The sequence below is a fragment of the Lygodium microphyllum genome, chromosome 5, assembly GCF_053477565.2.
Source record: "Lygodium microphyllum isolate KBCC chromosome 5, Lygodium_microphyllum_v1.1.10, whole genome shotgun sequence".
In the NCBI taxonomy this organism is placed as follows: domain Eukaryota; kingdom Viridiplantae; phylum Streptophyta; class Polypodiopsida; order Schizaeales; family Lygodiaceae; genus Lygodium; species Lygodium microphyllum.
In genome coordinates, this window is record NC_141139.1 from 6,707,953 (window position 1) to 6,723,272 (window position 15,320).

Below are 15,320 nucleotides of genomic sequence, written 5' to 3' on the forward strand. Positions count from 1 at the left end.
TTCACAGGCTAAGAAATATGATTCATTAGCCTCATGCCGAAGTTCACTGACATTAATTGTGATTCCATAAAGAAGCTCCCGTCTGTCGCGTTCACTGCGCTCCAACCCCCTGCTATCGTGCCAGCTCCCCCGCCTCTGTCCCACTACTCCCCCGTCCGCCTCCGCCCCTGATCGACCCCTCTCCCCTGCTCAACGCCCCCTGTGTGACCCTGCTCATCGCCGCCTCCGCCCTTGTCCAACACTGCCCCTGCGCAACCTCCCAAAGCGCCGCCCTGCCCCTGCTCGGCGCCTCCGCCCCTGCTCGACCTCCCACAGCGCCGCCCCACCCCTGCTCGATGCCTCCGCCCCTGCGTGACATTAATTGTGATTCCATAAAGAAGCTCCCGTCCGTCGCATTTGCTGCACTTCAACCCCCGGCCATCGTGCCAGCTCCCCCGCCTCTGTCCCACTACTCCCCCGTCCGCCTCCACCCTTGCTCGGCCCCTCTCCCTGCTCAACGCCCTCTGGTTAGACACCGGCGCATTCTGTGAGTGCCCCCAGTCAAACACCTTGCGCATCATCCTCTCTAAGGAACAGCTCTTAGCCGTCCGTGCCACAGAGCTAGAGTTGAAAGAAACAACAATTTTGGTCAGGTCGTTGGACACTCCCCATCGAGGCCCCAGCTGCGGGATTGGCTCCACTCCATGCTGTGGATTGGCACAGTGCAGATCATGGAGGTAGCCCTCATGGGCCAAGGGATCTTCATGGTTCAACTCACCTCTGCGGACGCAACTCGTGAGTTAGTGGAGAGCTCACCCTATGCCTCCACGAAGGGGGTCATTTACATGGTTCCCTGGTGTAGCGGCTTCACAGTGGAGACATTTGCGCTCCATAATAGATTTCTTAGACATCCAATTACCTTACTTTTCCGCGGAATGGCAGTAGAGTACCGCCATTTAGTGGAGGACTTTGGATGACTCTTCAACATAGTTCTTCCTGTCTCCTTCGCAGATGCAGTGACCAGGAGTCCCAAAGGTACGAGTGGCCGTGAAAGACAAAGAATATACCAAAGTTCCTTAAGATTGAGACACGAGATCACTCCTTTAGGCAGCAGGTCATTGTGACTAGGCAACCAGGGAAGTGTCTGCGCTGCCACGACTTTGGGCATCAGGCTACAGATTGCACGCACTTCGGAGCCAAGGCGGCTCCATCGACAAGCCTATAGGTAGACGCTGACGGCTTCACACAGGTCCGAAGACGAAAGAGAGGGAGACGACAAGGGGGGCCGCAGCCAGCTCCTCAGACGCAACCTCAACAGCAGGGAGTAGGAGGGCAAGCAACGCCTCCTCGGCAGAGTACTCCACAACCCCCCCTGCTTGCCCCCAACCGGCAGGACCGCAATACCCCATAGCCACCACCCGTGCCACAGACTACCTCACTTGAGATCCCACAACCCCCACACCCACCCCCCTCCACCTCCTAGGCTCCCCCCACTGAACCTAGCCCACAGCCCCCCCCCCCCCTTCCACGGCCACCAAACCCCCCCCCCCCACACCCGCCACGTACCTCCAACCATTCCACCATCCCTTGATCCTCTTCCCCCCCACCACCTCCCCTACCGAGCACCCTCCTTGATCCGTACTCGGTTCAGGTGATCCCCCCAGACCCACCCCCCCTCTTCCCACAAGAGGTGACGAGCCACACACGCCTACATCCTCCTCGCACCAACAGTTTTCCCCCTTCCACACAACCACCAGCTCATATGCCCCTGCCGCCTGTCACACTTTCCCGAGACAAGCACAGCTCTTGCCACAGGAGTTCTTTTGCAGTGGCCCATGGTCCTACCTGAGAGTTGCGGAGCGAGGAGAGTTCGCACTACCTCTACAGGTGGGGATCTTCGTGGTTCGCAAGTCAAGGAGAGGCAAGATCCATCTACTAGCACAACCGAATGGACCAAACTATGATTTTTTCCTTCAATCCTCTCACTCAGGGGATTGGACGACGACACAAATAGAGGAGTTGAAGAGTTAGGTGGCTGACCACATCTCCCAGTGGATGGGAGAAGGACTAGCACTGTTTGCATAGTAGTGGCCTGGTTGCATGATGGACATTAACTAGTGGGCTGGTTGCATGAGGTTCCACACTTGAGCATTATCTTTAGAGCCCCTCCACAGTGGAGTGCTCCACAGAGGCCCCTAGCACAAGCGACCCATTTCTACTAGTGTACAGAGTCAGAACTCTCAGCATGGCTAATATATGCATTGATAGTACCACTTGGAGCATCTATCACCCCTATGGTCTGGGCGAGGGCCACCATGGGGGACTGGAGTTCGCCATCCAGACCTGCAGCAAAGCGTACCTGCATGCCCCATATTTTCTCCTCCTCATCAACAGCCTCCACATCGAGCACATGCCTATTCGGTCAGTCGCAAGTTTCCCCATAAGCTTACACCTTGCATCCTGGAATGTGAATAGTCTCCACTATAGTGGGGCACGTGGTTCCAGGAAGTTGATTGTTCGGCAAGAGCTACAGCAGCCTACTGCCCATGCCGGACGGATCGACATCTTACTGCTACAGGAGCACAAGCTCACTCTCACCCAAGCCCAACGGGTAGGGAAGGCACTCCCAAGCAGCTCGCACACTTACTAGGAGCATGCCATAGGTGCCCACGGCAGGAATGGAGGCGTATGCACCTCTATTGGCTTGAGTCTCACCGCCTGTGTACGAGACCACGGGACAATAGTGGCAAGGAGGGTTCTATGGATCAGATTGGATGTTGGGGATTCGTGCCTTGGAGTCCTCAATGTCTATGCCGCTACGGAGGTTAGGGCACACAGCAGGTTCTGGGTGGAGATCGCAGATGGACTCCCAGAGGTGGACTCCTAGATCGTTGGAGGAGACTTCAATAATCTGAAGGCTTTGGAGGACCAGCAAGGCAGAGATAGAAACTACCAGGGCATGGCCGAGGAGGAGCAGGAGGCATGGGAGGTCTTTCTACTAGCACTAGGAGCACGCGATGCCTGGAGAGACCCTGCCTTCCACAGGAGGGAGAGATCACTAGATTTCTCTTGGGGATACAAGCGGCTAGGTGGAGTCCTATTGGAGCTGTTGGACACGTTTTATGTGGGAGAGTGGGATGACTCTCGTGGAGGCCAGATTGGACAATTGGCGAGCACCACATTGTCCAATCATTGCCCGATTCTCCTGACAGTAGATCCCCAGCATCTGCCTTAGACACACGATCCTGTCGGATCCCTAACTCGATCTATAAGAGGGAGGAGGGAGCAAATAGAGCAGATTTGGACCAAGGAGTGGAGCTCGCAGAGGAGGTTGCTGAGGTCCTAGCCGAGTCGAGCCGAATTTGCCAAGAGGCAACCATACAAGCCAGGCAGCAAAGCTAGGAGGAGAAGAGAAAGAGAGCACTCCGGCGGGAGCTTGTAGCCACGCAGAGATTATTACAGGAGGCACTAGGGTATCCAACCCTCCATGCACAGGAGGTGCGCACACGAGCAACCATTGCTAGTCTAGAGGACAGGCACTCAGAGTTTTCTTTCCGCACCTCAGCAGCTTTATGGGCATGGAAGGGAAACACGATGTGCAGGGAGTTTTTCGAGGTGCACCAACCTCACACCTCAGGAGAGCAAATACGTAGCCTTTGAGATCAATATGGAAGGACTCGTTCTTGCCAAGATGAGATGATGGAGATTGCTACCGACTACTACAGACGCCTTTTCCAAAAGGAGACAGCCTCAGCTAGAGGACATCAATGTAGGCAACAGGTCTAGAATCACATCCCGTTCCTCATCACAGAGGAGATGGAATGCTCCCTCCTAGCCCCCTTCACAGAGAAGGAACTAGAGGAGGCTTTCCATACACACGACGGGGCAAAAATGCCCGGGACAGGATGGCCTCTCTAAGGTCTTCTTCACTATCTACTAGGAAGTGGTGAAGGACCTCCTACTGATGGCTTCTAGAAGATTTTCACTCTAGGATAGATGCCAGGGAGCCTTTCGGCAGGCCTTATCAATCTTCTCCCCAAAGGGGAAAATCGGTTGGAGCTTTCCCAGTGGAGACCGATCACCTTATTGTCAGTGGCCTATAAGACACTCGCAAAGATGATCGGTAGGTGACTACACCCTATGCTTCTAGATATCATCCATGACACACAGACAGGCTTTGTCCAGGATACGAGCATCCTCGACAATGTATTCACCTTCTTTGAGGCAACAGAGTGCGCTCAACACAGTGGGCCGAAACTGGCCGTACTACTCTTGGATTTCGAGAAAGCTTATGACACAGTGGACTGGGATTTCCTAGAGGGCACCATGGTGAGGTTAGGTTTTCCCCAGGCTTGGATTCGCAGGGTCTTCGCACTTTACAAATGGGCCACCAACAGGGTTCTCATAGGTGGTAGGTGAGGGGAGGAGTTTCGGTTGGAGAGATCGGTCCGGTAGGGCTACCCCCTCGCCCCATACCTATTCCTACTCTTTGCAGAGGCGATGTCTGAGTTCATCAAGTCACGTGTGAGCAGATTACGCGGAATCTGACTTCCAATGAGAGAGGAGATTGAGTTGTTAGACTCAGAGTAGACAGATGATACAGCACTCTACATAGAGGATGATGAGTTGATGCTGGAGAGAGTAAGGCTGCCCCTTGAGATGTTCTGTGCTGCAATGGGAGAGAAAATCAACTAGTGAAAGTCGGTTGGTTTCTCTCACAGACCCGGACTCTAACATGGAGTGGAACATCCACTTGGGATTTAGATGGATGAGCAGAGGGCAGACCGTTCGGTACCTAGGGTTCTAGGTGGGACTTGGCGCCACTCCTACCCAGCAGTTTCTTCCGGTCTATGATTCTATTCGGTGGAAGCTGACCTACTGGAGCACAGCTCACCTCCTCTCACTAGCTGGCCGAGCCCTGGTGGTTAACCAGGTCCTCCTAGCGACGGCCTGATACATCGCCTCGTGTTGGTGCTTCCCCTCATCTTACGTAGTGTAGCTTCGCTGCCTAGTGCAGAACTACCTTCGATCCAAGTTAGACGGCTCCGGGGATTCTAGGGCCAAGGTGGTGTGGGCAACCATTATACGGCATTGGTTAGAGAGAGAGCATGGGATCATAGACCCAGAGTATCACAGTATGGACCTCTTGGGCAAGCTAATTGTTTGGAGCCTCTCACCGGGAGAGCAAACCTAGAAGATCCTATTGCAGGAGGGTCTCCAGGATTGTAGACCGACACTTGGCGGTGAGTGGAGGCCATCCCTCAGATGGATCTTCACATCAGCCCACATCACCCCCCCCCAGATCACCTTTCCTACGCAACTTGCTCTGCATGTGGCAAGGCCTCCATAAGGCCCTAATCCAGAGCCCCCTAGGCTGCTAGGAGGAGATAGACCACCAGTTGGTGATCTGGAACCCCCAGGTCAGGGATCGGGAAGGGGTATAGATACGCGAGTGCCCCCACATCTAGTGGACTGGTTGGGAGGCTAGCCCGGCTCGTACCATCACGACGACATGGCTGAAGGTGTATAGGATGCTGGACAAGGTGCTACAGTGAGTATTAGGCTGCCAGAGAGGAGTGGAGTTAAGGAGAAGGGATATAGATACAGCAATACCTCAGGAGTGGCTTACTCCCCCGATACGAGAGCCGATAGAGCCTGGGGAGGTATGGGCCGCTAGGTTTTCATCAACAAGCATCCCCCTACAAGTGGCAGGTAAAAAGAGTGGCGCTCCACCTGGGACCTTCTTCACTGTACAGGAAGGGGGGCATCTGGCTCTTGACAAAGTGCAGCAGGATGAGAGGATAGCTGTCCTTTCATGGAAGAGGATCTGGGTGATTGGCCTTCAGGGGAAGACATGGCGACTCGACCCTTTTGTCTTTTGGTAGGAGCTCAGGGAGTGGCGCCTCTGGATCTGGGAGGGTAGGCCACTTGATGAGCTAGAGTGGGATTCGGGAGAGTGGCTATGGCCAGCCACTACAATCGCCAAGAAGCCACCGAGGTTCCTGGAGTACATCACCAGGATTGGCAAACACGTACTGATGCAAGAGGATGTGGATTGGGTGCTGTCACGTAGCAGGCACTGAGTAGAGCACAGCATCACGAAGCCTTTCCGACGGACCTTCTGGCGCTGCCTATGGGATAGCTAGAGGCCGAGGAGGGTATCGTATTTTTAATGGCTGGTGGCACATGGGGGCTTGGCGGTGGGAAGCTGGCTTGCCTAGATGCAGGAGGGAGGTTGTAAGCGCTGCACACAGCAGCCTCTGGAAATCCCAAAGCACTATCTTTGGTCGTGTGAGGCGGCACAGCTCGTGTGGAGAGGAGCATATTGGATCCTTCGCCGTATAGCATCCAGCCTTGGATGTATCTCATGGGGAGATTTCTGCTGGAAGGAGGTCAGCCAGGGCCGTGTATGAGGCCGGGATGCAAGACACGATATTCATTATCGAGGCAAGGTCATGCGCAGTGGTCGGTTTAGAGGCTCTACCCATCTACCAAGTACTAGAGCCCACACCAAACCACTTTGAGGTATGGGAGATCATAGGGAGTCTTACTGGTTGGCATATCTGGAAGGCGTAGTGTCAAGAGGCTTTCCGTGGAGAGAGACTTTTAGTACAGGCGACCTTAGCAAAGCTCTGGACCTCCATCATCCACTCCCTCTGCGGCCGATGGGATCAAGTGCAGGGTGAGTCCAGGGCTCGTCAGGAGCTCCGATGTCATTTCCTGTGCACTTGGGGCGGCCAGGACCTATTTTTCGTGATGCAGGCAAGCAGCCCCAGATAGCGATACACCCCCCCTCCATGGCTTCTTGCCCCCATCCCCCCCAAACCGCCTTGAGAGGCTTGTATACATGTACCTGTGACTTTCATCAGCTCTAGCTAGTCTGTTGAGAATGAGCACTCCGTTGTAATCTGTTTTTTTTTTTTAGTAATATAATCAGCGACATTTTACTAATTTTAAAAAAAAGTTCACTGACATTACTCACATGGCACTTACATACTGACTAGAAGGTCCACTACAGATTTAAGTGGATTCTAGTATATGAAATGTTATGGGGAAGAGATAGAATGTGAGTCTCTTCATTTGGAACTATGATATTGTCATTCTGAAGTGAACCATTGGTAAGTACTACTCTATGACTTAATGGAAAAAGTTTTGATCTGTCAGATAGCAATATCACAAGTAAAACAGCAATGAACCTATTCTATATGGAGTGTGTCTCATTGTCCAATTTTATGATCTTTACCAAATAGACTGCATCTAGTGCTAACTGGATGCCACTAACCATTGGTGCTTGAGTCGAGCTCAATAGTCCATGAGCAGTCATACTGAAGAGAGTAAAACTTGTGCAATGCTTCAGCCACCTTTAACAGTAGCGTATCGACCATGGCCTCCCCGTTTAGACCCACATTAGCTTCACAATCAAATTCCAAATCAAAGTACAGATGACATGGTGAACCCTGCAAGGAAAAGAAGCACTGCATCACTATGCAGAAATCCAAAATCTCAAAAGAAAAAGGAGATATGAAGATTTTCACATGCAAATAATGACAACAGATACATCCCAACACGCACAAGAGTAGAAAACCAGTTACAGTAGGTACAACAAAGATTGAATAAATAATTGAACGCAGATTCTTTGTTTTGACATGTGTCTCATTCAAGATGGAGAAACTTTACGTACATATTGAATATGGCTCATGTAACTTAGCAAACACATATTGATCACAATTCATGATTCTATAGAATACAAATAAGCATTCAACATAACATCAATATTTGCATGCACCATGGTCCATTATTGATTACCAACGTTAACTCGTTGAATATAGAAGAAGCATAGATAGACGACAACTCAAACAAAATCCTTGCAACAATCAATGTTGATCATTAATGACGATCCATGTCAGCATGTCAAATGAATCCATGATTAGATGTTCAAATATTTCTTAGGGTAGGGATTTTTTTTTTGAAAGTTTAAACTGGGTGCTTCATACATTTATGAACTCCCAGGTATGAAACAAGCTTCCCAATATTTAGAAATTCGTTTCTTGCAAGCTTTGATTGTTCCAAGATCAGCCTCCCTCAAATTGCTGCCTTATACGAGAATGAACTTACATGCCCCTGATAAAGAGAGGATCCAGCATCATCCCATTACATTCCATGTACCCATTGCAAAGTGGGGCATTCTCACCACCCTCTCAGCAATTGGACATGATCTGACATTGGGCATCCTACAGGGCAAGCTTGAGGAGGCATAGCACGAATCACTGAGAGCACCAGTCAGAGAACTATCACAACTTCTTCAGACCTCCAGTCATGCAGGTCCTATCTAACTCCCAACACTCAACCAAGAGCCTACAGAAGGGGAGTGACAATCAATCAAGCCTTGGAGATTATGCATCCTCCTCCACAAGGACCATAACCACAATCAAGCTATGATGGGAAAATCCATGAACACCTGAATGGGAGTCAAAAATAAAAGCATTCCGGGTGACCCGATTATGATTTATAAAAATCTACAGACATCTAAATGATGGATGCAGGATCTGTCACCATAGCACCTTGCTCATTCTTCAAGCGCACAATATTTTCCCGGGTGTATTTCTGATGTAATTGAGCAAATAATTGATGAGATTGACAGTTATTGTTGTGCAAAGCTTCTGCTCTGGATAGCAATTTATAGTTAGCATATTCCTCTTCCTATAGAGATTGAACTCGGCCTTTCAACCATTCAATGCATGTCAATAAGTCATCAGTGGTATCCCCCAACTGACATAGAGACAACAAATGGGCCAACAAAGATTGCGCATGCTTCAATTCAGCACGTAACAAGGAAGCATGCTGAATACCATACTGTCGGAATAACGAACGCGCATTATCCCTAAAAACAGCCCATGCTTCCATCCCTTCTGATAGGACACTCGAGCGAAAGGAATCAATTAATTGCTGAATACATCCCAGAAACTGATTTTGGAGCAGAAAGGATTGATTGAAACAAATAGGCAAACAAGCCAGGAGAGCCTTATAGGCATGAACCAGTGGGTGTGTCATTTTCAAAATCAAAGGATAATGATCAAACAAGACATGTTGTTGCTCTACTCACGTATCAATGACTACAGGGAGAAAAGAATCATCTTCTTCATCCTTCAAGCATTCTCTACCCCCTCAAGCACTCTTGCCATCTCAAGCTCTCTACTCACTCAAGCTATCTCTACTTCCTCAACCTCTCTACCCTTTCTACTCTCTCAATTACTTCAATCTCCACCTTCTTGACTCTCTCTCTCTCTCTCTCTCTCTCTCTCTCTCTCTCTCTCTCTCTCTCTCTCTCTCTCTCTCTCTCTACACCATCTTAGACTGACTATGCCTATTTATAGGCCACTCTCTCATTCATTCACTATGGCTGATTCATTCAGTCCATCACCTCTTCTCTCATCTCTCTCTTCAAGGCTTCTCTCTCTCTCTCTCTCTCTCTCTCTCTCTCTCTCTCTCTCTCTCTCTCTCTCTCTCTCTCTCTCTCTCTCTACACCATCTTAGACTGACTATGCCTATTTATAGGCCACTCTCTCATTCATTCACTATGGCTGATTCATTCAGTCCATCACCTCTTCTCTCATCTCTCTCTTCAAGGCTTCTCTCTCTCTCTCTCTCTCTCTCTCTCTCTCTCTCTCTCTCTCTTCAAGGCTTCTCTCTCTCTCTCTCTCTCTCTCTCTCTCTCTCTCTCTCTCTCTCTCTCTCTCTCTCTCTCTCTCTCTCTCCTGATGTGACGGCTCTCTCTGACGGGATGCTCCTGATGTGATGGGATGTTGGCATGATAGCTCTCTCTACCTAGTGACGGGTATGCTCTTTCGTGACGGGTATGCTCTGACATGACGGGATATGCTCTGACGTGACTCTTGCTCTAACAAGTATGCTCTAACGTGACGGGATAGGTTGTCAAGTCTGATGCAGGACAGGTCATCAATAATGCAAGCGTGATGCAAGACAGGTCGTCAAGTTTGATACAAGTCTGAGGTCGTTAGTAATGCAGGCGTGAGCTCTCTCTCTGATACAAGCATGACCTCTCTGATGCAGTAACACTGTATTGACGAATGTTCTGTGACACAAGGAGCACTGAGAATGCTGTAAATGTACTGACACAGGAGTACTAAGTGAACAGTGATAGGATGTACCTGCAGTAAACAGTGGTGGGCCTTGTGAACACTATCTGCAGGGATGCACAGTGACTGATGGGATAGTTTTGGGTCGTGACTGTGACTATATAAGAAATCTGTTGACCCTCTCAAACTGACATGAATGCAGACCTGTGTGAATGTACTGAGATTGCAAATGTACTCAGACTAATGTAAACCTTGCCGTGCTGTGTAGACTAGAGACCCGCGTGAATTCAGACTAACGCACATTAACATTTCATACTAACAGTTTAGGTGAGATTGACAGTTCTATGCTACATTGACAGTTTATGCTACAGTCATATTTTATGATGCAGTCACATTGACAGTTTATGATATACTGACAGTTCATGCTATAGTGATAGTTTATGTTACTGGTTTACTACTCTAGTCAAACTGTAAACAGGTTTATGCCATAGCACATACTATAATCATGATGGAAGAAACTGGCAATGAAGAAATCACAAAACCAACCATGGAAACAATGTTTCATACACCGCCAAAGAACACGAGATACAAAACCTATGGGCGTAAAACCCGAGATTGGAATGTCTCTCCAGGGTCAAGTAGATATGGGAAGACATCCCGCAAAATTAATGAAACACTATATGAGGAGATGTTGACCATACTCCGTGCTGAAATGCATATCATGAGGAAGGAAATGGAAAATGATATACAAGAGCAGGTTTGAGCTGAAATGATGGAAGAACTAAAAAAGGAGATGCAACAAACATTGGATGCACACATGGCAGAGAAAGACTCAATGATCTCTAATCTACAAGAAGAACTAGAGGAATGCAAAAAGAAACTGGACGCACAAAAGGAACCACAAATCACACCGGAACTACAAAAAGAAATGGATGTTTTAAAAAAGAATATGCACACCTATGCAAGTGTGGTGGAAGGCACCCAAAAGAAAATGGAGAATGTTGAGAATATTGTCAAAGAAAATGCAGAATGGATAGATGTGGCAAAAAAGAACAAAGGAATGCATGGCAACAAAGTGGAAGTTATGAATGCCACCTTGGAAGAAGAGACAAAAAGACGGGCACGCGCACTCCACGTAAGAGTGGTTGGACTAGATGAGAAAAGCTCCCCAATTGAAGATGCTACAACTCCTACCACCAAAATTGGGGCTACAGATGTACCCATCATTGGGGCTTGGCGAGTCGCGAAAGCTGACACAAAAACAAAAGTCCTCATCTTGAAGTTTGGAGACTTGGAAAAGAAGAGAGCCTTCCTCTCCAAGAGGATCGCTCTCAAAGGAGAAAATATCTACCTAGATGAAGACCTCACCCCAGCCCAGATAGCCCACAAGAGGGAAAATATGCCACGTGTTCTAGAGGCATGGAAAGCAGGTAAATGAGCTGTCTACAGAGATGGAAGAGTCATCATCACAGAGAAAAGGACAGCATGACGGTGCGCGGCCTATGAGACCCTGAAGTTCACACTGTGGAATTGCAATGGCTCCCTTAAGACAGATGCAAGTTATTTTGAGGATACTTTCAAAGGGATAGACATTGCTATGTATACTGAGACACATCAATGTAAAGACAGCCGTCTACCTGATGTATATGGATATAGATGGGAAAGTTTATATCGCCCTCAGCCTAGGCGGCCTGGAGGACGAGGGGATCAGGAGGTGTGGCAATTCTATTTAGAGAAGAGCTCCGAGATACAGTCCAAGTGGTGCATAGAGATATAGAGGCAAGATACATGTGGATCAGCTTACGTACAAGTAGAACTCGAGACATGTATATTGCCATATGCTACTTTCCCCTGCATACTCTAAGTTTGCCCCTAAAGAGGCATCCCCGTATACACCACTATATGAGGACATAATGAGATTTATGAGAATTGGGGATGTTCTACTGGTAGAAGACTTTAATGCACGCACAGGAAGCAACCAATCTACTTTCTTTGACACTAGTGATGAGATGTTCAAAGATATTGCATTAGATGAAGTGGGATTAGTTAGATCAGCCCAACATAGAGAGATAACAGAATATGGAACACACCTACTGGCATTGGGAAGTGCACATGGTTTGGCCATCCTTAACGGGCTGCCACAGTGGCCAAGATCTAATGGTTTCACATATTGGAATAACAAGAAAGGGTCAAGCATAGTGGACTATTTGATTGGATCACCCAACTTGCTACCTGACAAAAAAAGCTTTAAAATCTCAGACAGACCAATTGGATTAGCAGCAGGCCATGCTATTCTAGTTTTCACAATGCAATATGGGCATATACATGAAGCACAGCCACATATACCAAAATTACCACGCTATGATTTTGTGGAAGCGACCTCACACATATACAGCACTACTTTGCGAGATGCGTTGAGGGAGCTAGACACACAGGCCTCTCTGGATGAGTTTACACGACAGTTGGCTGAGATAATACACACTTCACCAGCCTACGCTTTCCCACACACTACACCATCAGATAAACCTCCACAAGGTAATGCCCCACAGAATGGCTGGTATGATGATGAGTGCAGAGAGACACGAGCACGTTTTCAGCGAGAGGTGGCACTTGGCATATGTACACATAAGCATGCTCGAACACTCTTCAGACGATTGGTAAGCAAAAAGAAGCGGGAATACCTGAGCAGACTAGAAACAGAAATGTATTCCATGTTCTTGGGATAGGACAGCAAGAGAGCATGGAAAAAGATGCATGAGAACCAACCACCCTTACAAATTACTAGACCGGATGATTGGCATGTGGCCAAGAGCCTATGCCACTCCCCTCAACCTCAAGACCAGCAAATTGCAGATTTTTCACAGGAAAAAAAGTGAGGAATGCCATATGGAAACTGAAAAATGGAAAAGCCCAAGATCATGATGGTTTAGTAGCTGAACACTTCGCGGATGCTTGTGATATCTTGGCACCAACGCTGGCTCACATCTTTAATAGGGCAGTTTGTGAGGGATTTCCAACCTGTTGGTCAGACCATATTATTGTGCTGCTCTTTAAGAGTGGAGACCCCGTGCTACCTAGTAACTATCTAACAATCATGATTGGACACATGCTGGCCAAAATATATGGCTCTATCGTGGAACAAGCATTGAGTGAATGGGCCGAGATGCATGGCCTGAGATCAAAAGGTCAGGCTGGCTTCAGGAGGGGATATACAACTCTAGACCATATCTTTACATTGAGGGCAATCATCGAAGAAGGCAAGGCATTCAAGAAAAAGATCTACTGCTGTTTTGTGGACTTTCGCAAGGCCTTTGACACAATGCCACGTGCTAGACTCATGAGAAGAATGCAAAACATTGATGTGCCTGTAGAGATACAGTGGAGTATCTATGCCTTGTATGAGACAGTGATGGGCAGAGTACGAACACCTGAGGGCATCTCAGATACAGTCAATAGCACCATTGGGGTGAAACAAGGCTGTCCACTTTCACCGACACTATTTGGGTTGTACATAGATGAAATTTCAGAATATGTGGACAGAACTGGTGGAGCCGAAGCAAGCCTAGCTAGAGTGCTGATACCATTACTGCTTTATGCCAACGATATTGCACTTATATCTGACTCACCTGAGGGACTAAATAGACACTTGGATGCATTATCAGCTTTTTGCAGAGATAGAGATCTTAAGGTGAACCTTGGAAAAACTAAAGTTATGGTATTTAACACTTCAGCTGCTTGGGTGACAAGAGCTGAGCACCAATTTACTTTTGATGGAGAGCCAGTGGAGATGGTTAGGCAGTATGTCTATTTGGGGGTCACATTGAAGGGACCACAGTTCTCTTGGAGAGAGACATCAGAGGCTCGTTTGGCAAAAGCATATGCAGCCTTAGGTGCATTGGAGAGGCAATGTGCTCACATACAATTTCATGAGCCGCGCACCAAATTGTGGCTTTTTGACACCCTGGTTACACCCACACTCCTATATGGGGCAGCTATTTGGGGTCCGAGTCTCTTTCACACGAGGAGACAGCCTTTGGGAGACCAAGATGGACCAGAGAAGGAATTCTATGACGGGTGGGAGCATATGGAAAGACCACTGGTCATGATGATCTCACGTATGATATGAGCGAAGAGCTTGACCCCACATGAGATTATCAGAGCTGAGTTGGGAGCATCACCCATGGTGGCTGAGGCCTTGGTCCAGGCAGTGACTTTCATAGATAGACTATGGGAGCTCCCCCAAGATAGATACCCACGGCTAGCCCTGGCCTCTTCTAGACAACTAGCAGCAAATGGTGACAGACATTGTTGGTATGCTCAGATGAGTACATGGATGAGTCTACATGGGCTGCAAATTGACAAACTACCTCCCTTTGACTATGGCCTGGATTGCCCTACACTTGACCTAAGCCGATCAGAGCTAAACCATGTGATCAGAGTAGACATACTGAAGTTAGATACAGAGAAGACCTAGATCCGACCCCCCTCCCCCCATGGCACGAGGATGGCACACTACCAAACCCACTTCCTTCAGGTATTTGAGGATGGTTTCATCACCCGACCCAATTACATGGACACACAGCTGCCTCATGGACTATGCATAGTTATTGGTCAGATCCGCACCTCATCCCACCACCTGAGGATTGAGACAAGCAAATGGGAGGGTATACAAACAGAGGAACGCATATGCCCACTATGCGACAGAGAGCCAGAGACAGAGGAACACTACATCTGCCGATGCACTGTATATTATGATATACAAGGTAGATACCACTGTCTGTTTCAAGAGGGTTTTGGACCCCTGAGATGGATCATGCAATTTGAGGATCAAAGATGCTTGGGATTCTTCCTCTTGGAGCTCCAGAGGCGCAGAGCAACAATTCTACGGAGTAGGAGGCCCCCACAGCTCGGCTCACATAGACCTCTGAGCAGTCACTGACTTTTTCACTGATACACGACAGAGTACGGCAGATACCACTACTACTGCCACAGCCTACAGGAGTACATCATCATTGGACCTCATCTTCTGTAGGTGTCCCTTTGGATAGAGCAGTGGCACTTAGCCAGTCTAGGCGCCCACGTCCACCCGGATGAAGGCCTAGACATCCACACCACAGACAAATTAAAGCCATTATTGAGCGCCACAGGAGACAAATGCCGAGACGCCTCAGCCATGCAGAGATACACCTCCTTGGAGGACAAACATCTCATTGATGGAGGGTTTTCCTTTTTCTACTTTCACTT

The 15,320-nt window shown here is 48.5% G+C and overlaps 1 protein-coding gene across 2 annotated transcripts in view; it reads right to left on the reverse strand.

The window, feature by feature from the left end:
• The window catches only part of LOC148035483 (DNA primase), a 170,644-nt gene that overhangs the window by 80,092 nt on the left and 75,232 nt on the right, over positions 1-15,320 (reverse strand). For both annotated transcript variants that reach the window (XM_087677444.1, XM_087677445.1), the window contains exon 6: positions 7,262-7,436. In XM_087677444.1, coding sequence (XP_087533570.1) covers positions 7,262-7,436 — 175 coding nt within the window. The remainder of the gene's footprint in view (positions 1-7,261; positions 7,437-15,320) is intronic.